General features: G+C 37.3%; 1 protein-coding gene across 1 annotated transcript in view; it reads left to right on the plus strand.

The window, feature by feature from the left end:
• Positions 1-27,188, plus strand: part of LOC126763039 (uncharacterized) — a 79,089-nt gene that overhangs the window by 39,289 nt on the left and 12,612 nt on the right. Inside the window, exons 14-23 of the mRNA XM_050480207.1 lie at positions 8,383-8,527; positions 9,081-9,175; positions 9,408-9,567; positions 9,682-9,779; positions 11,145-11,235; positions 11,637-11,750; positions 19,317-19,505; positions 19,943-20,100; positions 20,516-20,649; positions 25,011-25,120. Coding sequence (XP_050336164.1) covers positions 8,383-8,527; positions 9,081-9,175; positions 9,408-9,567; positions 9,682-9,779; positions 11,145-11,235; positions 11,637-11,750; positions 19,317-19,505; positions 19,943-20,100; positions 20,516-20,649; positions 25,011-25,120 — 1,294 coding nt within the window. The remainder of the gene's footprint in view (positions 1-8,382; positions 8,528-9,080; positions 9,176-9,407; positions 9,568-9,681; positions 9,780-11,144; positions 11,236-11,636; positions 11,751-19,316; positions 19,506-19,942; positions 20,101-20,515; positions 20,650-25,010; positions 25,121-27,188) is intronic.

Genomic DNA, 27,188 nt, shown 5'->3' on the forward strand with positions numbered 1-27,188 from the left:
GTGGCCAAATGGATTGTGTGGTACGTGCCGTGCAGAGGTAACTACGTGTTTGTGCGTGCATGTAACGGGGTCATGCGTGTATGTGAGTTCAATCACGTGTATAAGTGTGGCTTTGTTGTTCTACAATGTGCTACCGAGCAACTCAACCGCAACAGGCGTTTACAACGGTAACGATAACAAGATAAAACAGACAGACACATCGACGCACATACAGAGACACTTTTACATACACATATATGACGCATGCATATATACACAAACACACTTGTTCCCAAATACCGAAATTAGTACTTGTTAACGCTGCAATAACAACAAAAGGCAGCAAATACACAAAAAATGGCATTGCCATCACTTGGCAACAGCAACAAAAATGTAATCCTGATTATTATTGGTTATTTTAGGCTCAGGCAACAAACATACGTGCACGTTGCCTTTTTAATCTTTTTCCACTTTGTTAAGTCTTCGGCTTATCGTTTCACTGTTCAAATAACAAAATCATGCCCAAATTGAAAAGTACCGTTTGCCTCGTTTGAGGAAATAATAAAAACTGAAATCCACTAAAATGAAGCCAGCAAAGTGACCTTTTCATTACCTCAAAGAGAAACGTGAATTCTTTTGTGGCATTTGACCGAAGAACGACAGGCGTGACTGGGTATTAGACGAGCTGTGCAAAGGAAAAGTTTTTGGCACGCACTTTTCAACAATTTATTTCATTCATTTTTCGAACTTTGAATAATGTTTAAGCATTATCATAGTCAAAATGCGCTTTGGGGGTCTTCAAACTTGAAATGATTTTATAATATTTGAATATTTGATAATATAAAATAGTAAAGGATGAATAAAAACACGCTTTTAAAGATTTGCATTTAGGAGAATTTTAGGGAAAGTGTACAGATGAAACTACCCATTAGCGGTAGTTGCTATTATAATATTTCTTTTATTAGACAGGCAACTAAATGTTTGTAGAATGGGTATATATTAGGGTGATTCAAAAAAAAATTTTTTTTTTTTCGTTTGGTACTCGGAAAAATAGGTTCCTAGACACCTCAAAGAAAGCCTCTTCAAACATGAGTTCTTAATTGTAACGGGAAGTTCCTCCTACATACAGTTTTCTATTTTTTCTTATTATCAGATAGAAAAATTTATATCTCGCTTCCAACTACTTGAAAAAATATCTCGTTCATTAGATTTTGTAGGAAATTGAATGCTCTACAAAAAAGGTCTCCTATGATTTTTTCGTAAACCCAACCGTTTGAAAGATATTAACGGTTGAAATTTGATTATTTTTGGGAAAATTTTTTATTTCTTATGAATTTTATAACTCAATGAAAAAAATCATTTGAATGATGAAACTCATAGGTTTCTGGAGAGACTTTCTTAGAGGTGTCTAGGAACCAAACGAAAAAAAAATTTTTTTTTTTCGAATCACCCTAGTATATATATTATCGTACATTAGTTTTGTATTTGGTTAACACACCCTTTAAGTGGTTATTCCAGTCTAGAAAAAAATATTTTTTTTTTAATTTCAAAGTTTAACTATTCAAGATTATGACAATGGAATTTTTTAAAATTCTAATTGTTTTTGGAAATATATGATCACCTAAAACGTAGAACAGCGTATCATCCAAAACAAATCGAAAATTGATGTAAGATAGACCAAATCTCAACTTTGTCTCAATTTGAGTGTATGTTAACCAATATATAACCAAAACTCAAATTTGGTCTCAATATGAGTGGTTTCTTTATATCGTTTTTTCTTCGCTTGTAAATTTATGAAAAGTGATGTTACGTTACTTTGCATTTTATGTGACGATATCTCGCTTGCTACCCGGCATCCACACTGGTTCGGCAGGAACTAAATTTTAAGCTTGATGTTAGTAACCGGATACCCGTGTACCCGCCGCAGTGTATTTGTATGAATAGCTTAAAGAAAATTCAATATTTCATTTTAAACTCTTAAATCGTCGTTTTTCAACTTGAAAGAAAGCTAGTTGTGAGTGCATTTTTATATTCGCAACAATGTTGCTAAGGAGAGTATTATAGTTTTGTTCACATAACGGTTGTTTGTAAGTCCTAAAACTAAAAGAGTCAGATATAGGGTTATTAGTGATCAGGGTGACGAGTAGAGTCGAAATCCGGATGTCTGTCTGTCAGTCCGTCCGTGTAAGCTGTAACTTGAGTAAAAATTGAGATGTCATGATGAAACTTGGTACACGTATTCCTTGGCTCCATAAGAAGGTTAAATTCGAAGATGGGCAAAACCGAAAACCTATAAAGTGTCATAATTAAGCCATAAATAAAGATATTAAAATGAAATTTGGCACAAATGATCGCATTAGGGAGGGGCATATTTGGACGCAGTTTTTTTGGAAAAGTGGGCGTAGCTCCGCCCCTACTAAGTTTTTTGTACATATCTCGGAAACTACTATAGCTATGTCAACCAAACTCTACATGGTCGTTTTCTTCAGGCATTTCTATATACAGTTCAAAAATGGTAGAAATCGGATAATAACCAAGCCCACCTCCCATACAAAGGTTATGTTGAAAATCACTAAAAGTGCGTTAACCGACTAACAAAAAACGTTAGAAACACTAAATTTTACGGAAGAAATTGCAGAAGGAAGCTGCACCCAGGCTTTTTTTAAAAATTGAAAATGGGCGTGGCCTCGCCCACTTATGGACCAAAAACCATATCTCGGGAACTACTACACCGATTTCAATGAAATTCGGTATGTTACATTTTCTTAACACCCTGATGACATGTACCACGCCTTTTTTCAATATAACGCTATTTTGAATTCCATCTGATGCCTTCTCTGTATAATACGAGTATATACATTAGGAACGAATGATGATAGCGGAATAAAACTTTACACAAATACGGTATTTGAAAAATATGTAAATGACGGATAATGAAATCTCGATTATCACTTTATCGTGCGAGAGTATAAAATGTTCGGTGACACCCGAACTTAGCCCTTCCTTACTTGTTTTTAAATATGTTTAAAATTCAGCTATCGCTCCATTAGCAACCGAATACAGTGAAAAGCAAAGGAAATAAATTAAAGATAATTTCAATAAATACAGGCAATTAAATTTATTTAAAAAAAATTAAGAAATATTACACTTTTTTAATTAATACATTGAACACATTGTACAAGATTCACGGAGTGCTCGTCACATACTGGCTTGTGACAATTGGCACAGTTCTTACGACTCTTTCGGCGTCTTCTTATCGACAAGGCATTACAGACATGGCAAGATCCTGTAACTATTTTTCATTCAGGCTTTATCCTTTAGAATCACTGAACATGGATTTACCACGAGTGTTTCTGTCAGTGCATGGCCTAAAATGCTTTCAATGGCAATCTTTGTTGAAAAGTGGCGCATTATTTGTCGATTCGCCGTGCATTGTTCAATCATCGGCAATGCTAGGCCCTCACTTAGTTTACACATAAACTGACGACGTTCTGTTCTTTTTTTGCCAATCATTTTATTATTTTCATAATAAATTATGTATATTGCAAGCCAAGAAATGTCTATAATGTTGAAGAACATTGCCATTAACCATCTCGTAGATAATGTGTAACTGCAGACCATTTGGTCGATTGCATTTGAAAGCATTGTCGATGACTGAATGGCAGGAATACTGGTATCCTTTTTGTGAAATCCAAAAACTGTCGAACACTGCCCCCGTGTCTTATTTGCTGCCTTAACACTAGGGATGTAAGGTTTATTACTCCGACTACCTGGAGTACTCCAAATAGGTTTCAGATGTCATTCACAATTCTACATTGTTATTATTATTTATTTTATCTATTAATATTTCAAGAAAAATATGTTAATACTTTTTTTGTTAATGAAATAAACAAATTTATTAATACTCTGGTTTTTTACCCGAGTACCCGGTTGCTTAAAGACGTCGGGAAAATTGGCTACTAACATAAGGGTTAAAGGAGTTTTCTCCAAACTGTTTTTTTTTTTTCAAAAGGATACCCACGATTTCTCAAGTGCCGATGGACTAATTTACCTGAAATTTTTGTAAGTCATACTTTTGGATTTGTCCATATCTAGAATTATCCGTATTTTTTTTCTATTTAAAAAAAAAAAAATCGAAACAGTCGAAAAAAGTGGTACGAAAATTGTTTTGTTTTCAGCTAAAAAAAATGTCTGACGATGAAGAAGATTTTTCTGCTTAAAATTATTTTTATTCCAAAAACCAAAAAAAATGTAATATTAAAATATGTGAATACGTGCAACGCTCAAAAGATCAGTTATAAGTTTGATTCTTTGGTGTCGTTCTGTCGTTTCCGACTCTGAAAATAGCGTTTCGAAAAAAAGGCGCTTAAGTTTTTGGAAACCGATTACACTAAGTTTTTTGATAATTTTCAAGCTTTCGGATAATGCTTTCAAATATGTTCAATTTCGATAAATATACTAAATATATACATATATATATATATATATAATATTCGATTTTTCGACATTTTCAAGTGGAGATAACCCCTTAAAAAAATCAAGCAAGGTCTATAGCCCAATGATAAAAAGTGAGAAATTGTTACTAAAATCATTCAAATTAAAATATGCGTGCAAAAAAACAGAAAAATTTTAGAAAGGCGCATGTGACTTAAAGTGTGTTATTTCCAAATTAAATGAATATTTTGGAAATTTAATAGGTGCCAACACAGCTGCCCATAAGGACACATCCTTCCCGTTCGTTGACCTGACTTTCTAATATTCACACAAATAAAGACGTCTACACGAAGCTTATCAATATTTCTACAACAAAATATTTCAGAATGTCTCCGTGTGTTTGTGTAAGTGTGTATGCGTCGACTATCGTCCATCGAACGGAGGCTTGCGTGTGCCAATATCGATTTTTAGTTTGGAAAATTCAAGCATACTTTAAAATAATTAGAACAGTTATACCACAATCACACACATCCATACGAACACTCGCTGACTTTATGGAAGATGTGTGTGTGTGAAGAAATCTAAGCAATCACTTAAACTAGTTTGATTTCACTTTCATTAGCTTAATTTAATTTTAGACTAGCGCATAGTTCTCTCAACCGAACACGACACGCACACTTCGGCAGCTTAAAATTCAAACAGGCCAAACACACACACACTGGCACACCGGGCGGTCGGTGCTTCAGCGACCTCTATTTGATTCGTTGGCGTTGTCGGCACGAAATCAATTTCTTGCCTTGTTGGGCGCTCAAGTGCTTTAATGGCCATTAAAGTATAAAAGACGAGATATAACACAATTTAACGACGCCGCCCAACAAAAGCGAGCTCAGCAACCACATGGACACGCTGTTATGTGAAAAGTTGAAGAACCCTCGAAGTTGTTTACGCTTCCGCTTGGGTTTGCGCGCTTTCTTCCAACTGTCTTTGGCGTGTTCTCGCCAGTTGCGCTGTCCCCGTGCCTTCCATATTGCATGTTCAACAATGTCTCCACGCTTTTTCGACCGGGCGTGTGGTGGAACTGGCGCAACTGCGATTAAATTCTTCTTTAAGTTCGTTTTCTGCTGCCCTTTGTGTGTGTGTGCGTGTGCGTGGTCGTTTGTGGCGTAAACCGTTACTGCAGATAACAGTGGCTTAAAGCACGCTGACAGTCAGCAACTATATGTGGCATGCACCTGCTTTTGCTTTCTTCGTCGCTAAGAATGAAAAAGTTCGAGTTTAAATTTATGGAAGAGATAGCTATTTTAATTCGATTGGACTTTACAACTACTTTAAGGCGCTTCACCTTCTCCTTTTGCATAGTTTGAAATTAATTTGCGTTTTTATCTCGTGGCCTCAAAAAGCTTTAGTTCAAAGTTTGCGACTTAAGAAAAAATTAGGTGTGCGACAGTTGACGAGGTTGCGCCATTAAAGTCCGATAATTCTTCAGCAAAGCAACTTTTTATAAAAGTTTATAATTCTTCAAGGAAAATAATTTTTTCTTTGCGTTAAAATCTGTTCGGTTTGCTTCATTAATGCGCGATTAGCCTTTGTCTTAATTACACTTAGCACTTCTTATTCGATATTTGTATGGGTAAGATCACAATGGATAGTACTTTTTACCATACATATGCATGTAAATTATAGCTTTGTATGTAAAATCGATATTTACTATCATTAAGAATATATAAAGTACTATTTTTAGATAGAAGCATATGCCAAGCTCAAAGATGCCTCACCGCCAGAGATTGTACTTTTGCGGTTATTCTCTTCAGTTTATTTATGTGCTTAAATGCATTGCAATCCCGTTATATTAGCATTGGCTAATGGAGTAGATGGCGCAGTTGCTGCGCTGTGTTTTTACTCCTTGAAATCTGTGGATTATTGCGTTTTGCCATTTCACCATTCCCTGTCTTCGCTGTGCTTTCAATGACGATTTTTAAATTTATGTGGTGGATATTGCCTCCAACTAAACGGTTTTTAAAATAATATATAATAGTGGTTAGTCATTGCAACAAAATAACGCTTGGAGTTTGCCTTTAAGAGTACAAAGAACCCCGCTTTCAGCACTTCGTAACCACTATGCGAATAACCAAGAAAGCGGCCGCAGCTGATCTCAAGGAGTCTACTTAAAAGTTCTCTTACATTGTTTGTGAAGTACAGATGAATAGAACTTGTTTCTCATAAAGACACGAAAGTGTGTAATTGAAAATATATTCAGTTGCTCTACCTCAAAATGTCTTTTTACGTCAAAGAAACCAGGATATTTGCTTTTCAAGCATGAATCGGCCGATACTGGTGCAGTTTCACATTCGATATTCATACGAAGTTTATAAATCTAGAGACGATTGTTGTCATAGACTGTAGACTTGACGTAGCCCCACAGGAAATAGTCTAACGGCGTCAAACGTTCACCAAACTTGGTTTTCAATAAATCGATTGTGACATTCGCTGTGTGCCTTGTGGCGCCGTCCTGTTGGAACTACATATTGTTCAAGTCCATATCATCTATTTCAGGCCAAAATATTAGGTTATCATTGAGCAGAAGCGATTCCCATTCCAATGATGCTGCCGGCCCATAAACCGTACGAAACCCTAACTCTTTCGGGATGCAATGGGGACTCATGTAGAGCGTGTGAATTGCTATCTGACCATTAACGCATATTTTGCTTATTGGCGAAAGTATTCAGCCAGAAATGAGCCTCATTGCTGAAGATGATTTTTCGATCAAAATGTGGATAGTTTTCAGGTTGTTGCTCAGCCCCATTCACGAACATTCGACGATTCTGGTAGTCAAGCGGCTTCAGTTCTTGTGTCAATTTGATCCTGTAGGGATATAAGCCAAGATATTTTTGCAAAATTCGCCAAAACGATGTCACAGAGATGCCCAACGCTTGACAACGATGTATGAGAGACTGATCTGGGTCTTCCTCAATTATTGCATTAGCGGCAGCAATATTCTCGACACTACGGTCCCTACGTTGTCTCACTGACAAGTTAACATTTTGTACTGTTGCTCTGGATTCAAATTTTTCCTATAGATGCTCAATTGTTGATCTGACAGGACGATTAAGATGACCATAAATTTGGCGTAGCGCTCTTAAAGTAAATTTTAATAATTTCGATTCGTTGTTGGAGAACTGAAGAGAAATGTCAAAAGCGCGGGAAAAAATATGACGTCGTTTGCTGACCTTATCGGTTCACTATTGTAGTGTCCATATTGAAAAACCTATTACATATATTTTTACCTTTATGCTAAATTCTGTTCAACGCTTAGCTGCCAGGCGGCTGATTATGAAAACATCTCTCATCTCTTTTCTAAGACTAATTCTATCGTATGTTGAAATGTCTATATCGTTGTCTTTGAAATCCAAGCCTTTTCTCCCTCTTTCTCTTTTTAGTTATTTTCCCAATAACCAATAAACTATAATATGAATGTGTTAAATATTAATATATTTATTCAACTATCTCTTATAGTAGTCAGATAATTTTTTAGTTTTAGAATTTTTATCAAAATTATTGTATGAACTATTCAGAAACATCATTTAAATTAACTAATTTAAAATCAGCGCCATCTATCGTAACTTTTTGGTTTCAATTCAAAGCACACACATAAGCAAAATTGCTTTGAGATACTTAATTACATCGCAAATAGATATTATCTAATATTTGAATTTAAATTGAGCATAATTTGGTAATATTTGACCGCACTCAAATGTGAAGAAGGTCAAGTGAAATTCAAATTCCTATTTTATATATTTATATATGTATATGTATATCTACTCATATGGTTGTCTGTGTGGAAATTATGTACGTTATCAAGTAGAAATTTGTGACTTTATCCAATTTGTTTCATTTGTGGCAATTTTCTTATTAACATAACTTTTCATATCCTCTCTCCCACTCACACTCGGCACTCGCACACGCACACAGACGCGTGCACATCACCAAGGAGACGCTCAAGTGCTTGGATGGCGATTACGAAGTGGAGGAGGGCAAAGGTGCGGAGCGCAACACATATCTGAAGGATCATCAAATCGAAACTTATCTCATAGTGCCAGGTGATATTTATCGACCGGTAAGTGTAGCCGTGTATGTGTGTGTAAATATATACAAAAATGTACCAATAAATAAAGAAGTAGTTCTTTGACGATTGCAAAGCTGTGAACACGACCGCCAGCCACTCGACAAGGGGCACGTGTTGCACACGCATGACCGCACACACATACAGGTGTACGTGCGTGTTTCCAGCGGCGCAACCGAATACTCGTATATGCTAAATAAGTTATATCTTTACATGATTGTTCGCATACAAACTCACAGATGCAGGGTTGCAAGCGCGTGGGGCGGGCGGGTTATGCAAAGCGTCAAAAGGCAATGAAATAAACGCCTAGAATAACAACGGAAATAGAATAAGAAATACGCTGCGAGCACAATAACACATACGCACACATATACATACATATAATACAACTTACATATACATATATGCATAGAGAAGCACCTGTGCCACATGAGAAGCTGTGCGACACACATTCTCACGAACGCAATTTTTTTATAACAAAACACATTATAAATATTTTCTATTTTCATGTTGGCGTGTTGGTGTGCGTGTGTATGTGTGTTTGCAGCACAAGAAATCACGCAACCGACTGCAGGTGAACGGCAATATTTCGAAGGAGCTGCGAATGATGGGACATGCTAGCGCACAGAAGAATACCTCCAAGTGAGTACACGCACACCTACACACATTCTTATTTTCAGATACGCAATAGGTATGATTTGGCATTCGAACAGCTCAATTTTATACACCAACCTTTGTAAGCTGCCCTACTTTCTTTCCCGTTTTGCTAACCTTCCATTTTTGCTTTCATTGCTATTCATCCATTTTTCTGTGAATTCTTATTTCTTGAATTCGAAAATTGTTCCAAGTAATGAATGTGTGAAAATCTTAACAGATTTGGCTTCGGCGACAGTTCGGAGGGTGCCAAGGATCCGGAGGACGAGGTGAACGAGTATCTGATGCGTGCGATTGATGCGCGTAGCATTGACCATTTGCGTGCGGAGCATTGTCAGTCGGTGTTGTTGTCCTTCAAGGACGAAGCGCTGGAAAAGAAGGTAATATAACAAGAAAACACTTCTGACTACAAAATGTGTGTTAAATTGAATCATATTTACTATTTATGGTACGAACTTTTATGTTATTTTTTGCACTGTCTCTTTTATTTTCAGTATGGTTCGGAACCGGATCGCATGCTGGGTGTATATTTCTACTGTAGCTTCATTGTGCTGATTGCCACGACACTCATAAGACTTTCTGTATTTAAACCGTAAGTTGCAGTATAGTACTTTATTTTCGTGGTAGAGTTTTGGTACTTTTAAGAGATAGCAAACATTTTTTTTTCGACTATAATTTATTAAATTAATATAATGAAAGTAAACTTCTAGAATGCTAGTTGTTAAAAAAGTTTTTGAATATAATGCTATTAATGACGACAGGACTGTAAGGTTAGATGGATGATATACAGAGATCGCATGTGGACTGCTGTGTTCGAACTTATAAATTAGCAAAACATTTAGTAGCCAATTCGGTGGGATGTCTGTAGGTATGCACTTTCAACTTCAAAAGCAGATCTGAGTCTGGTAAGATTCCCTGCCTTACGGCATGGGCGCCAATAGGGAATGGCCTGGTAAAAGTCCCACAACTAGGGAGAGGTTAGTCGTACTGAGAGCAAAAATATTACCAGATTACTTGCGATTGACGTTGGATCAAAAGGCTTTTGCAACAGCGCATGTATCGATGGCTAATCTTCCGCGAAGCTCAGCTATCTAGTAGTAGAACACAAGAGGATACGGAAGCACCGACACAGCTCCATTCTACCGATAGCGTTTCTAGGGTGCCTTTCCCTGTTAGTTCATCAGCTTTACCATTTCTGCGATTTGATTGTAGCCTGACACCTTTACCAGTCTTATAACAAAGACATTCGATGCTATTGAAGGTCGACTTGGAAAACATTGCAGTAGTCAGGAAGTCTTAAGCAGGAGTTGATAGCGAGCTCCTGACTACAAACCCCTCCACTAACCTTCCCCTTAAGTTTTAACTCACCGTAAAGAAGCTCACTGTCTCTCTCTTCCCTTTGGCTTCTTCCCACCCACAACTCCCTCGACGGTATATGGGCAGAGAAGAGCCGCAACAGTTCGGTTTGGCGACTCTATGATCCAAGTGATCCGGTAAGAAATCAAAGTGTGTGAGAATTCTCGAGTATTCAGACACGTGTTCTTTTAGGAACACGCATTCTCTGAGTCTAATAGTAACTATTGCAGTCATACACCTTCCGACGTTGTTTACGGCCACTATGTGCAAGATCGCTTTGAGTACCATGTTTGGAGTGGACTTTAGTGTTCGACAAATGCTGATGAGCGCCGCCCGTTGAACGCTTTCGAGTTGCTTTGCAAGTGTGGACATTTCTAGACCACATAAAGACTCCATATAACATAATGGGCTTGTTTTTTATATTAAAACTCATGGACTCAACTACATAATCTTATCGAGAAATATTAGTTCTCGTTTTTCTAAATTTCTCAGAAACAGATTTAATTTAAAACGATTGTGATATAGAATATTTACGTATTTTAAAATCTTTTCATATCCCACGTATTGATCCTTAACAAAATAATGAAATTTTTCTTTTCAGGAATTTACTCACAGTCATCACCTCATGTGCGACAATTGTTGTTGTGCTGCTGATTTCGCTGCTCGTCGCCGCGCATGTGATCAATATGAAAGTACGTATACGCCATGGCAGCCAAGTGGCATTAAAAATTCACATTCATATAGCTCAATACATACAGACACTCGCACCTTGATGAGTGCGCTTGCAATATCAAATGTTGTTAGATTAAAGTACATTGCCAACTTCTGCATTTAAATATCTGTACATACCTACATTTGTGCTTAGCTACATCGGTGTTTTGTCCACACCATTAGTGCGCAAATCGAATTACATTGGAAATACCGTTTTATTCAATTTGATACCAGCAACTTTGCTCTGCCTTTGTACAGTTATATGCTAAAACAATACACCCACACACAGACACACACACACATACATTTACATATGCAAATAAAATATGATTGCGCATTTGTTGAAGCCGTTACAATTCTCAGTTGTTGTGTTTACTTGCAGCTACCGATTGGCGTCAAGAGATTCTCTTCACGTATTCATAGCGATCGCTTGTTGGCGCAGTGTTTTGCTTTTTTAACCGTTACGCTGATTGCCCTCACGACCATATTGACAATGGTGAGTAGCAAATATGTGTGCATTGATTATGGTCTCTGTGTACGTTCTCCCCAACGAGTTGTTTGATTTTAAATGCATGTTGTTGTAAATATTTTTAGTATACTTGCTGTTTTTGTTTGCTGTTATTTGTTTTCAACAATTTATAAAATTCTTGGGGGGAAAACTCTTTGAAGGCATGACTTGAAAATGAATACCTTTCGCTACTTTATTTCAATTAAATTTCAGCTGGAATTTTGTAAAATTAATACCATCAGTTTGTTAAAAAGTATTGGTGTCAAAAATATTTGTTCGATTTTGGCAACTTTGAGTTCCAAATATCAAAAAATACGTGCTTTTATTTTCAAACAACAACAATCAACAATAATTTATTTGGTATATATTGTGACATAAAAGTACCTAGGAAATAAAACGCAAAACATTCCAATATTCGTCAATGTTCATTTTGTCGCCTTTAAAATAATATCCACCAGATATAATACTCTTATGCCAACGATTTTTCCTGTCCTCGAAACACTTTTCATAAGTAATTTTTGGGATGGCTTTCAGTTTCTTAAGCGAATTTTGTTTTATCTCTTCGATTGACTGAAAACAGGTTCCATGGAGAAGCAATTTCAGTTTGAGGAACAAAAAAAATCACACGGAGCCAACTCTGGCGAATGCGGTGGTTGATCGATGGTTTTTCTGTGTTTTTCGCCTTAAAGTCGGTCACAAACGTGCGTTATCATGTAAAATCCATGAATTGTTCTTCCACAAATTTCGGCCGTTTCGACGGATGTTCTCAAGCAAACGTTTCAATACAGCGAAATAGAACTCCTTACGGGCAGATGATCACCTCCGGAACAAATTCAGGATACACTGAAACACGAAAAGCAAAAATGAGCATCAAATTGATTTTTGAGCGACTTTGGCGTGATTTTCTTGGTTTCGACTCGTTTTTTCCCTTCATTCCGATTATTGTTGACTTGTTTGCATTTCAAAATCATAAACCAATCTCCCATCGGCAGTTACAATGGCCTTTATGAATATATGATCGGAATTCGCACGATCAAGCATGTCCAAAGTGACCTGTTTATGGTACTTGTTTTTTTTTTAAATCAGCTTTATCGAGACTAGTCGAGCAAGAACGCGTTTCATTCCCAAGCTATCTTCAGACGGAATAGCGAGAGATGTATGTGTTGCTCACTTGTCATATCTCCAACACTTGCGTGGGGATTCAAGAGGTCGAAGGTCGCCCAGAACAAGCATATCCTCAACGATATCTCGACCATTTTTAAAGGCTTTGTTCTACTTGTAGATTTTTGAAAAAAACTAAAGCACTGGCAGCCTTTTCCAACATTCGCAATGATTCCGCATACAAAATTGTGAGCAAAAGTTAAGCGAGAAGCAACAACTCGATCTATTTTAGAGGGAAAAATAAAATCGTTCGCATAATTTGACCAAATTGTTCCTTCAAAATATCTTAGGGAATGTTGGTTAAAAATATTACGGAAGAATTAATAATGACGTGTTTTTCTGTTGTTCCTTTAATGGTAATAAGTGAAATAATATTAATACGTGGGTGTTTTTTGAATTTTCTGACAAAACTTTTCTTAGTAATGTATATTTTTTTCAGGACATCAGAATGTACTAATTTCACCGAAAAAATTTTTACTGATTTTAAAAAATTCTGAAATTTTGATGAGAGATTTTTTTAATGAAAATTCGTTTTTTTCGATTTTTAATCGAAATACGGCTTATTACTAATGTAATAATGTAATATAAAGTATGTTTGGGACATAAGAAAGTAAGTTTACACCTAACTTTGTGAATAAAAAAAATTTGTGGCAAAAGTAAAAACTGTGTTATTTGAAAATTTCATATAAATTTTGAGGTTTTTTTTTTTAACCAAATTATATATATTGCTATTACCTATAACATTGCAATATAACTTTTTTCCATTTGGTTCATATATGATTGATGCTTTCTTAATATTTATGTACATATATTGCTCATGTTGTTAAAGTAAACAATGACGCTAAGAAATCTCTTAACTTGAGACATTGCCAGCTTTGTGCCAAAAATCGTTGACTTACTTTCATATAATACTTTTGCAATTGAAGTCTGGAGGCTTACCGCCGGATGAAAGCAAAAGTCTTAGTCGACTTGAGTCGTGTCTTCGACACATGGCACTTGGCAGGCGAGCGTGTGCTTAAGTAAATAAGTGAAAGAGCATGCGTTTATATACTTATATATATAGTATATAGCATGTACACCATTATCTAAATAGAAAGATAAACAGTAAGCAGTGCGAGATGTATCACGGCGGTGCTGCCGAGTACTTTGGCACATATTTATGCATTTATGCAAAGCAAATGTGAAAGTTCCGAAATGGCGCTTTTGGATTTGTATGAAAATTTACATTACCATTTCAATTTGAAGGGAGCATATATCAATTTGCAACACCTCAATTTCGATATGAACAATTCGTATAGCGGTGGAAGCATACAAAAATGTTGTGAGTGTGTTAGTGTGAGTACGAATTTTGGGTGTGTGTATAATGTTGCGGCGAAAGAAAAGTTTACACCATATATTTAAATATAAAGTGATGTTTATCACTCTTGATTCTGATCACGCATATGAACCCGGTGGTGCCAGCTCTTCAATTCATGTGCGAGAATCACACGTTCTTTGTGCTAAGAATATATTTACGGAAAAAGTTGCAAGAAAAATCCTTTTTTTTCAATGAATCAAAACTTCGTTGCTTTTTTATCCTAAATGGTAAATAATAACAACATTTTACTACTGAAAATCCTCATTAAGTTTAGAAATGTCACTCTTGACTCGTTGATGTATGTAAATGAAGCTTAAAATCTCACCTTTCCAACACTATGTGGTATAACATAACGTGATTGGTAGCACTGGAGATATACGACTGCAACAACATCTATTGACAAATACGACTACCAACATATATACTTTTTATGTATGTTTAGGCATATTGTGTAAACAAACATATAAAGAAGTGAAAACAAAAAAGATACAACAAAGTCTGTGTTAAAATTTCATGTAGCAGCAAAAGTTTTTCCATTAAGGTTTCACCGCCGCAACAAACACTTTGCCTTTGGCTTTATGCCTACATAACTTCAGCAAATCTACACAACACACACGCAGTGCGTTGTGCGCGCCCAAAAGTGTGCTAAAGTATGTGTGGGAAAACCTTCGAGCGGTAGACACATTGCTGTCAAACTTTTCTTCTCACTATTCCACTTGATTTGTAAGCAAAATGTTGTTACACAAATGACTAACGGTGTTTTTTCATTTTTGCCTTGCCACTTTTCGTTTACAGTTGCAATTTGTTGTTTCTCTTTCCGTTTTTGTGGCAAATTGGTTAGACCACACATTAACCTTTAGACGTTGGCGTCTTAATCACAGTCAAGCAAAAATATCTCATCAGTCATTAGAGCCGTTGACCAACAGCTGTACCACTGACGCATGTGAAGAGTCGTGAAGTGTGACTTGTGCAACTCAGAGTTTTTAACTTGACTACTGAGTCGCCAAGAAGGCATTTGCGAATAAATTTGTTTTACTTGAATATTTATGTCAAATAAGTGTTTTGGCAATATTACGATTCTTTCGGCGGTATTTGTCATGACATGTAAAGAAAAATAAAACAAAACAAAATAAGAGTGAATTGCATATAAAATTGTGGAACTTGAAAGTGAAATATCTCGAAAACTATGAGTCTGAGGACAGTATATGCGCATACATATTTTAATCCTGAGGACCTCCTCTATCCATCCGTACCATCATCGCGGCGCCGAAAGAATCGTAATCGTGCCAGTGTTTTGGGTGTACTCTTTATGAGACTAAATTATTTCGTAATAAAATTTTGAGAAAAAGTATTTTTGAATTTGCAATGACAAAAATACTTTTTCTTGCTTTCCTACACGGTCTTTACTTATTATACTTAGAAAAACTTGAGTCCACAAACGCACTTAAATGTACACTTAATCGAACAATTTCAAAGGAGGAGCCATCAAGAGCAGGGAGCAACACTTGTGTCAAAGCTAACGAGCACACTTGTTGTTGTTTGTTGTTGGCACTCGAATAGCATTTCTAATAGTCTTAGAGCAAATGACCTACGTTTATATGGCACTTAATTCACATAAATCTTTTCCGTTGCCTGTTGCAAACTCTCCGCTGAAACTTTTTTGTGTATTTCTTTGTTTTGTATTTGATCTGCAATTATACTTGGTTGATTTTGAAAAAATTTCTTAAAAATGGTGGAAAGCTCGTAGTCCATCAACCAAAATGTCAAATATGTGGGCTTATCATGTCGAAAGCACGAAGCGCTGTAAAAGTTTTAAGAAAACTTCACCCAGAACTAAAGGAGACATATTTCTACAAAATTTGATTTGTAATAGAATTCATATATTGCGTTTGCCTAATAGGAGGGTTGCCCTTTATTTTACGAGATCAGAGAACAAAAACAAATTTTAATCATCGAATATTGCTTTACTTTTTTTCTAATTATTATCTGATAAGATTAATACACTTTAGCATGCGTTTGAATCAATTGTCAAGGCACTTTTGTCACTCCGATTGAGATATCTTCAAACATGCTTTCCGAACACATCAACCGCCTCTTAAGGTCTCGAAAAACGCTTCCCTCTTCGTTTATTGTTTCGTACGAGAGTAAAAAGAAGTCATTCGATGCCAAGTCAACACTTCACGGTGGATTACTCATCCAATCGATGTTTCATGTGTTCACAAATGCAGTTGATTGAGGTGATGTCTGCGAGATCCCATTGTCGTGGTGAAGAGGGATCCGTTTTTGGCCGTTGGTTTTCCTGATTTCTCACTATAAACCACTCCGAATTTGCTGTTGTGTTCTAGTGGTATGGTTGCAACCTGTCCAGTTTTTTTCAAAAAAATAACCATTTGCTTGGAAGTGCTTCGTTCGCGAACAGCTTTTGTTAGATTCGGCTTTTCTTGGCTTATAATTACCTTATAGTCCGCTGCTGTTTACTTTCGAAAATCCTCGATTTGCATCTGTTACGATGTCATAGACGTGCTTCGAAGCTCTGCTATCTTATTGTTTTACCATTTCTCTTGACCAATCGACTGGGGCCTTTTTCTAAGCGATTGACACATTGCTTTACAGTCAAGCTTTCATATAAAACTGAATGTATACTGATCTCATTAATACATATATGTAGTTGTCAGCATCTCACAATGGGTCACATGACTCAGCAAAAAACGGCGAGTGATAAATTCTTCTCTCCAGGCTCCAGGCAGAACAATTCACGACCCATACAATGATTATTTAACTTAATCCTCCTCTTTTAAAAAATTTTGACAGTTTGCATTTATCTCGACCATTTTACTTAAAATATCTTAAAATATAGTTAAACGGCATTCATTCTTAAAGATTCTGCACGTCATCTATTAAATGCCTTCATAAAGATTTGCGCCATTTTATTTGTGGCACGAAGCTGCTAATAGCGGCACTAATGTTAGCAACAGTGGGAGAAAGAGCGATAGTGCGATACGCAAATTGGTCGCCTAACGGTATTGCATGTCGTACCACGTACAAATTGTCAACGGAGCCCATTACTGTGTGCTTTCAACAGAATTTACGCAAAGTTTGCGCTCTTTACTACAAACACATAGCCATAATAGCTTTCGTTTCCAACAACAAAGAAACCTTGTTTTGCTCTTCTGGCTTAAGAGTGTGCCATCTTAGTTGTTATCACCGTTTTATAGAGTTTTAATGAAAGTTCTATTATGGCAACTTGCTGGCTCCTGTGGCCTCGATGTTTTCCCCTATTTTGCTGTTGTTGTTATAGTTTTTTTTTATTATTATGTTGTTCTTCATAAAGCCACTGTTTGCAAGTAGTTTCCGCACGGGATTTATAAAAACTTTGTTTCCGATGAGTGTGAAATTCTTTGCAGTCATTTGCTCTTCGTAATTGCCAAACACACGATTAATTAAATGTGTCATGCGGCATTTCTCATAGCGCCTTACGATCATACTCGTGGTCAGATGGGCTATTTTTTCTTTAAGAGGGGAGCTCAACACCTCGAACGGAATAAACCTTAAAGTATACGACTTACGTCGCCGCAGATATCGCGATACTTTTCAATTAGCTGTTGGAACATCAAAGAAATCGAAAATTCATACAAACTGTTAAATATTACCATATGTTGGATAGTCGAAAAATCGAATCTTTTCGTATTTTGGCAATAGCTGTTCTATTGGCATCACATTGTGTCATACCATAAAGTGTTGGAAAGGTGAGGTCTTCAGCTTAATTTAACCAAAAACAAATTGAATTCGGGGAAGTTGAAAAAAAGTTACAGCTGTTCAAAAATGAGTGAAAATATTGAAGAAATTCGCTATATTTTGAAAATTTTATGTACATAAAATGTGAAGAATGCCACGCATGCCACCAATGAAATTTGTGAGGTTAACGAAGATGATGCTGTACCAGCTCGTGTAGCATAACAGAATTCGCACGCTTCCGCTCTGGAAATTTCGAGGTGAAAGATGAACCTCGCTCTGGTCGACCTATCGTTGAGAAAGTCAATGAAATTATGGAAAATATTGAGCAGGACCGGCACATAGGCAGCCATGATACCGCTGAGGAACTTAGCACTCATCATCAAACGGTTTTGAACCATTTAAAAAATGCTGGCTCCAAAAAGAAGCTCAATGTTAGGGTACTACATGAATTGTCTGTGAAAAGTTTGATGGGCCGAATTAACATCTGTAGTTGTTTGCTGAAACGAAATGAAATCAAACCATTTCTAAATCGAATGCTATCAGGAAAAGAAAAGTGGATCAAATACGACAATAATGTGCGAAAAAGATCATGGTCCAAGCGTGCTGAAGCTCAACAAATGGTCGGATTGGCCAATGGCCAAGGTTATTCTGAGTTTTTGGTGGAATTGGAAAGGAATCATCCACTACGAGCTGCTCCAGCCTGGTCGAACGATTCATTCTACATTTTACTGTCAACAATTGATGAGAATGAAGCAAGCAATCGAAAAAAACGGCCAGAACTTATCAACAGAAAGGGCTTCGTCTTCCATCAGGACAACGCTAGACATACACACATCTTTGATGGCTCGGCAAAAACTGGAAGAGCTTGGCTGGGAAGTTTAGTGCATCCACAATATAGCCCTGACCTTTTACCATCGGATTACCGATGCTGAACTCCCTTAATGGAGTAAAGTTGGGTTCAAGAGAAGCCTGTGAAAATGACTTGACACAGTTTTTTGCCGAGAGACCGGGAAAGTTTTACACTGATGGAATAATGTCTGTAGCGGAAAAATGGCAAAAAGTGGTCGACGAAAGTGGTACATTTTTGGTTCATTAAAGTTCATTATAAATAAAAAAATAAGTTTAAGTTTAATTAAAAATACGAAAATACTTTGTTGACTATTCAATATTAGACCAACTAGACTTAAAATAAATGTTTTTTTATTCATGTTTTATAATCAAAACAATTTATAATATATTATTATTTGTGTCTAAGATGTATTTCATTAACCATTAATTTTTATCTCTCTTTTTATTTACAGGCATATGAAATCTTTTACAGTGTAAATTTCGAAATTTCGCCAATTAGTAGCCATACTAGTGAGCCCATATTCCCAGACAATTCGACAGCGAGAGCAGCTGAGGCAATTGCTTTCGATAGTGATTTCGTGTCGTTTGAGACTAGTCCCGGTGTGAACGATTTTAGATGTGATTATTTTTTGGCAATAAATGTAAGTAAACGGTTATATTTAATTAGTAACATTTCAATAATAACAGTTAAAAAGTATAAACAAATATAAAGTATTTATAAAAAAAAAAAAATAAAAATAGAAAAAAAATAAAAAAACAATAAAAATAAATAAAAAAATTTAATTAAATTTTTCGAATCATACTAACTTTGCCATTTAGTGCAACACAAGTACTTACTTAAGTTGTAATACAATTAAGTCCGTCAAGGCCAGTCAATTTCCATAAAAAGTTGATGCAGCTTATTGCTCGTTATTTATTGATTGCCTTTTGTAGTTCAATAAGTTTCTTAAGGCCCACTCAGAAAACGCTTTCTCTCTACACTCTGCCCTCAACTTGAGATATGTTAATATTTAATTTTTTTCTCTTTGTCACCTCTCTCTCTCACACTTTGTTGTTTTTGTTTACTCGCACTTGACAGACTTTCTTGCTACTGACGCTGCTTTCGATGATGACTTGTGCCACTTACCAGGTGTTGCGACTTGTATTGAAGTTGTTATTGTTACTGCTTGTTGCTGCCTTTTACACAGGTTTCTCGCTGTATTTGTATATGCGCCGGGATGTGCGCTTCATGCTGGAGTGAGTATCAATTTCAATTACAATCTTACGATTGACAGAGACAAGCATTGAAATATTTCGTAGAAATGATTTATTTAATATTATAGCCATTTTTTATAATAAAAGTTTTTACAGAAAAGTACTTTTAACAAAGTACACCATTTACAATACTCTTTACCTTTGTGATGTAATCAACTTAATAATATAATTGATCCTCTTCTGCTCTCTTTTCAACATGTGCCTCATATATTATTTCACTCGCCTTCATCCGACTATTTATCAACGCTGCACTCTCCTCAACAATTAACATCTTGCCTGCAACGGAAAACTGCATGTGTCTTTGTGTCCACAATTATCACCAACAACACCGTTGGATTCTTATTGAACGGTCCGATTGCCATTCGAACCGACTTGACTTGTCAATGCCTTCAAACAGCATGGAGGAGGCTCTGCTGCGCTACATAATTGATTTCATTTTCCTGTTTGCATTCATGTTGGCGCTGATTTTTCACAGTCACCAGACCGAGGCCACTTATCGTCTCGATTTCATTTGGAAATTACAAGCCACAGGTGAGTAAGCGAAGGTACACTGCGAAAGGGAAGTAATTGTTTGCAAAGATTTTCGCCTCAAATCACCGAGGAATGGCGTCTGATTTCTTTAATTGAAGAGTTGGCTCAATCACTTTAAAGAAATTTCTGCTGCAGCGGTGAAATCACAAAAGTAGTGCGCAATGGCGTATACGTAACGCGAGTTAATATTTTAGTTCAACAGTGCGTATACGTAACTTACTAAAATACTGCATATTTAGTGAAAGTTCCGCCTCTATTTTAGCAGCTGCAATGGTTGCAACTGGTGGAAAAGTTAATGACTACTTAATATTCCATGTTTCAGTTATTGCAAACTTCTCTTCTCAAAAGTTGTTGCGCATATAAAGCCGGTACGCTCTCGCAAGCGTGGTTGAGCAAGTGTAAAACTGCAAAAGTTAAGTGGTGCAAACATTTAGGGAGCATGAACTCTGTGTATTTATATATAGTAAATGACTAAGGGGGGCCGACGGACTACCGGCCGAGCTATTCAAACACGGCGGCGAAGAACTAATAGGGAGCATGCATCAGCTTCTTTGTAAAATATGGTCGGACGAGAGCATGCCCAACGATTGGAATTCAAGTGTGCTATGCTCAATCCATAAAAAAGGAGACCCCACAATCTGCGCCAACTACCGTGGGATTAGCCTCCTCAACATCGCATATAAGGTTCTATCGAGCGTATTGTGTGAAAGATTAAAGCCCACCGTCAACAAACTGATTGGACCTTATCAGTGTGGCTTCAGACCTGGAAAATCAACAACCGACCAGATATTCACCATGCGCCAAATCTTGGAAAAGACCCGTGAAAGGAGAATCGACACACACCACCTCTTCGTCGATTTCAAAGCTGCTTTCGACAGCACGAAAAGGAGCTGCCTTTATGCCGCGATGTCTGAATTTGGTATCCCCGCAAAACTAATACGGCTGTGTAAACTGACGTTGAGTAACACCAAAAGATCCGTCAGGATCGGGAAGGACCTCTCCGAGCCGTTCGATACCAAACGAGGTTTCAGACAAGGTGATTCCCTATCGTGCGACTTTTTCAACCTGCTTCTGGAGAAAATAGTTCGAGCCGCAGAACTAAATAGAGAAGGTACCATCTTCTATAAGGGTGTACAGCTGTTGGCGTATGCCGACGATATTGATATCATCGGCCTCAACACCCGCGCCGTTAGTTCTGCTTTCTCTAGGCTGGACAAGGAAGCACAGAAAATGGGTCTGGTAGTGAACGAGGGCAAAACGAAATATCTCCTGTCATCAAACAAACAGTCGTCGCACTCGCGACTTGGCTCTCACGTCACTGTTGACAGTCATAACTTTGAAGTTGTAGATAATTTCGTCTATTTAGGAACCAGCATTAACACCACTAATAATGTCAGCCTGGAAATCCAACGCAGGATTGCTCTTGCCAACAGGTGCTACTTCGGACTGAGTAGGCAATTGAAAAGTAAAGTCCTCTCTCGACGAACAAAAGCTAAACTCTATAAGTCGCTCATAATGCCCGTCCTGCTACATGGTGCAGAGGCTTGGGCGATGACAGCAACCGATGAGTCGACGTTACGAGTTTTCGAGAGAAAAATTCTGCGAAAAATTTATGGTCCTTTGCGCATTGGCCACGGCGAATATCGCATCCGATGGAACGATGAGCTGTACGAGATATATGACGACATTGACATAGTTCAGCGAATTAAAAGACAGCGGCTACGCTGGCTAGGTCATGTTGTCCGGATGGATGAAAACACTCCAGCTCTGAAAGTATTCGACGCAGTACCCGCCGGGGGAAGCAGAGGAAGAGGAAGACCTCCACTCCGTTGGAAGGACCAAGTGGAGAAGGACCTGGCTTCGCTTGGAATATCCAATTGGCGCCACGCAGCGAAAAGAAGAAACGACTGGCGCGCTGTTGTTAACTCGGCTATAATCGCGTAAGCGGTGTCTACGCCAATTAAGAAGAAGAAATGACTAAGTAATAAAAAAAATGCTATAGTCTTTATTAGGCGAAGTTTTATTTGCGTTGTTTTTTTTTATACGCGTCAGAAGATCTGAAATTTTGCAACCTCCCTTCTTCTCTTCTCTTTTGTGGTTTACTAATGTCCGATATGCTTTTTGTAGACAAGGTTTGGTTCTTGATGGATGCAAAGTGTTCTGTGTCGGATCTGCAATATGGCGGGGCATTCACAGAGAATGTGAAAAATTGTTTCCTTATTCCCTACTATTTCGCAGCCTCGGCAGATGTTGTTGTGGGGCATACCCATTTTGAACACATGTTCTCCAAATGGTCAATAACCTGTTATGGTAGGAGTTAGTCTGTAGATACTTTTTTGGGACCTGTTTAATAAGTCGTTAGTTCTTTTCTTGTCATATATTGGCCATAAGTGTTTAGTTATATTGCATTTTGTTAAATTTTTCCATCTGTTATTTGCTAATTGTGGAAATTGTATATTGAGCTCTCTCCTGATCGATTCTAGGGAGTTTGGTATTAGCTCTGCTTCGAATTCGATTAGGAAAGCTCCTGCCTTTGCCAAATCATTTGCTTTTTCGTTGCCGAAAATGTTCCTGTGACCGGGAACCCAGATCAAGTCTAAGTGGAGCTTGTCTTCAAGTGAGGTCATTGCCGTCTTGCAGTTAAGCAAGAATTGCATTGCAATGCCAGGAGAGCTATGAAGTTTTTATTGCTGCTTTATGTATCCTCTTTTAGTTACTCAATAGAGCTTCGTAGGCCTTCTCTATGCCCAGTACTTCCGCTTGGAAGATGCTAGCCGAATTCGGTAGAGAGAGAAATGTATTGTTATAATCCCAATATCCAGATCATTCATCCATTTTCTAGATCAGATCACTATATCTTATAAGTAGCTTTGGTTTTGTTTTGATTTTAGTTGTTTGTATATTCAATTAGAAGCTTAGCGCTTCAATAGTAATTGCAAATTTTCTAAAAAGATAATAAGGAAAATCTTTGAGCACCAAAACGCATTTTCACTCTCCTTTATTTTTTTGTCTGAGTCTACACATCGTTGTATAAATAATCAAACATGTTTTAAAGTTTCTTGCGAGCAAGATTACTTTCCCTTATTGCTCTTCATGCGCTCTCTCTTACTTGCATTCTTTTGTTGATAAAATTCTACTTCACTGCTTTAAATATTTATCAGCGTTGTCTGCCACTGCGATTTCTCTCGGAAAAAAAAAATTTTTCCAGGCGATGGGAAGATTTCCGCCTGCCACGTGGATTTCCAACATTTAACTAATTAAGATTGCATTGTAGCGCAAACACTGCGAAAGTTGCGACAATTGAGTTTTACACAAACTTCCATTACATGCAGACATATTGAATTAAATATTTAGGTGTCGCGTATACGCCATGGTGTACCACGCTCGAAGCACAGCTTTTCTTATAGCTGCGTAGTTTACAGTTGGTTTTATTTTTCGCTTTCCATTGAAATTCAATTACGGGCGCCTCGCTACAAAGCAGCAACGAGTAAAACAGCTCGGCAAACTGCCACAAAGAAGCAAAGCGAAATGCAGAAACAAAGATTCTGCTGAAAATAAAAGTGTCATGGCAAAACACTGAAAGAGGAAAAGAAGCGCGAAAACATTTGTGACTTTTCCTGCGACTTCTGCCACGCATCAAAGAGCTGCCGTGCGTTACGCTTATTATTGTTGCAGCGCTCATAGTTGTCGCAGCGGCAACATTATTGCATTCCCTCTGACAACTATTTATGACGTTCGTTCTGCATAACTGCAACGTAAGAATTCTTATTTAATTTGCATGCAGACAGCCACCCCCAGTCACATAGTGAGCCAGTCAAGCCGTCAGCCACCAAGTCAATCTAACAGTAACTAACCGGCAAAGGTTGGCAACAGCTGTCACTCCAACTCAATATACCGAGAACCGCACAAGCTGTAAGCCATTTCTGCAGCAGCAGCAGCATCGTCGTCGCTTTTCATGTCACCATTGCAGCCACCAATTCACCAAGGCTTGGGCGACCTTCACTTGCTCCCAACATTGAAATGCAGTGAAACCTTCGGGCGACCCAAACACAACAACAATATCAAATATATTGGCACAACTTTCCGCAATATTTAAATGCTGATGCAGCCAAGCAACAGCGTCAATCATGCAAACTCAAACACACAAGCATACACACGAACAAATGTGCGAATATTGTGCAGCGGTGCGCATTTCAACATTTCTCCGTTGATATTTTTTTACGATTTTTCTGCCATCGCTCATATTTGCGCAAAAATATTTTCATTCATATTTTTCTTCAAATTTCTCTTTTATGCTTCGTCGTCGGTTTGGAAAACGCTGTACCCGCCTGTTGTGTTGTTACAATCTGCGCGCTGTTTAGAGGAGAAAGAGGACATGGAACATCTGCAGGCGTACAATCGCAAGCTGCTGGAGAATATATTGCCTGTGCATGTGGCGGAACATTTTCTGAGTCGGGACAAAAATATCGACGTAAGTACTTCCACACACACACACGATATTCATATTTTTAACCTTTTTTTCACCACAATGACATTTCTCTATAACCAAAACTATGCATTTATGTAAAAATTGTATCTTTGAGGACAAAAATTTGCCTAGATTGAAGTAAGTTCGCTGGCAATACACAAGGTGACGCGACATTTTTACAAAAAAATTTGTGAAAGTGCTCAGCAAACTATACTCTAAGTTCAGTGTAGAAAATAACAATATTTCACATATCTTTCTGATTAAGTTAAACCGCTTTGTGACTTATAAATATTTACACATAATCACGTAGGCTTTGATTTTTTAAATGTTTAAGCTGAATAATATACACTTATCCCAAACTTTAAATTGTTCGTCATATAGCTAAAACAGTGAAAAGTGGTTTCCGCATAATCCATTCTTCAATCAGAATCTTCTTCCTGACGGCCGCCTCATCATTAGTTCCTTTCCATAAACAAATTTGCTTTCAAAAGTAAGAAAGAGCGCAGTTCGGTTGTAACCGTACATTTTATACTCAGAGATCAAAGCTAAGCAAATATTTTCAAGAATTGACAGAGGGCACACTATAACACACTGAACAATATGCTAACATACCTGTATGCTGTCATTAATATTACTCAAATATTGGCAGTAAGTAAAGTAAGATATACGTGCTGGTTCCTATATGGGTTTCTGGGGGTTACAAAATTTTTAGTTCCATTTTGGTTGAAATTTAGGTAAGATGTGGGATATCATGAAGATACTATTTGTGCAAATTATTTTTTCGATGTCTTCGCTGAAGCTTGATTTATATACTGTCAAGTATAATAATCTGAAGGAACTTAAAACTGTGTATGTAAAATGAAAATGCTAGTAGTTCTTGTGGTATAGGATGTCAAAGTGCATAGTGCCACGCTCCTTTTCTTATATTATACCAGATTCTATAAAGTCATTTGATGTATTTATTTAGAGAGTTGTCGAATTTCGGCATAACTGTGACAGGGGATACGTGTATTAAGTTTCATAAAAATTTCTCAACTTTTGCTCAAGCTATAGACCGCACGAACTGACAGAAGGATACCTAAAGCCGTAGGTTTTTATTTTCTTGCAACATAGTACATAGTATAATAGTTTTGTAACACATTAGACTATTTAATGTAGGTACAGGGTAATATATGTATTAGTGTGTTTCATTTAAACATTTTGATTTATGTTGAAAACAAAAATTCTCTGAAAATCTGTGAGGGTGATATACTTTATTTCAATCTATAATACTAGTCAGTTCGTGTATTGAATAGAAAATTTTCACAAAACAAAACGATCTGGGCTAAGTTTTCAGAATCTTTCGAGAACTTCTTCTGCAGAGACTGCAATGTCATGATGCGTGTGCAGCAATGCCAGGCCGATCAATCTAGCTTGAAGCATTTTCGTCCTCAGCCACGTTTACATGCGGCGAAGTGTCGAAAAAGAGCGTTCAGAGAGAGAGAGAGGTCGCATTCATCACAGGAAGTGTGCAGAATATGCAAAGAAAACTATGAATTATGGGGTATAGGTCTTTTTCGCACTTCTTGAACGCTTCTAAAGCAGTAGTCGGGAACTTGTTGTCTTTTTGATTCTGGGTCGAATGGCACTGCCAGTGATCATGCTCACCTTTAAGCTTCAAATGTCACACGACGTTGTCATTATGCAAGCGGCCTTTGAATCTATCAGGCAGTCAATAAGATTTGCCATTTCTTTGGTTTTCAAAGCACATGCTTTTTCTGGAAGCAGTAAACACAGCTGAAATCCATCCAATACTTTTCTTGAAAAGCGCGACTTCAAATCTTTGCCGATTGTATCCAGCAGAGGTGTGTACACTGAAACTTTGTAGTATTCTTCGCAAGTTCTCACGCAGAAATTTTCGCGTTTTGTTTGTCGGCCGCAGATTCTTGATTTTTCTTCGTCAACTTTCTTTTTTCGTGTTTGAAAAAAATGGATCGGAATTTTGTCTTCGACTTCAGCGCGTTAGATGTGTCGTATCTATACATTTGATGCCTTTGCCAGATCGATCGATTTCTTCTGAAGAATCACGCTG

This window comes from Bactrocera neohumeralis, chromosome 6, assembly GCF_024586455.1.
Source record: "Bactrocera neohumeralis isolate Rockhampton chromosome 6, APGP_CSIRO_Bneo_wtdbg2-racon-allhic-juicebox.fasta_v2, whole genome shotgun sequence".
Taxonomy (NCBI): Eukaryota; Metazoa; Arthropoda; class Insecta; order Diptera; family Tephritidae; genus Bactrocera; species Bactrocera neohumeralis.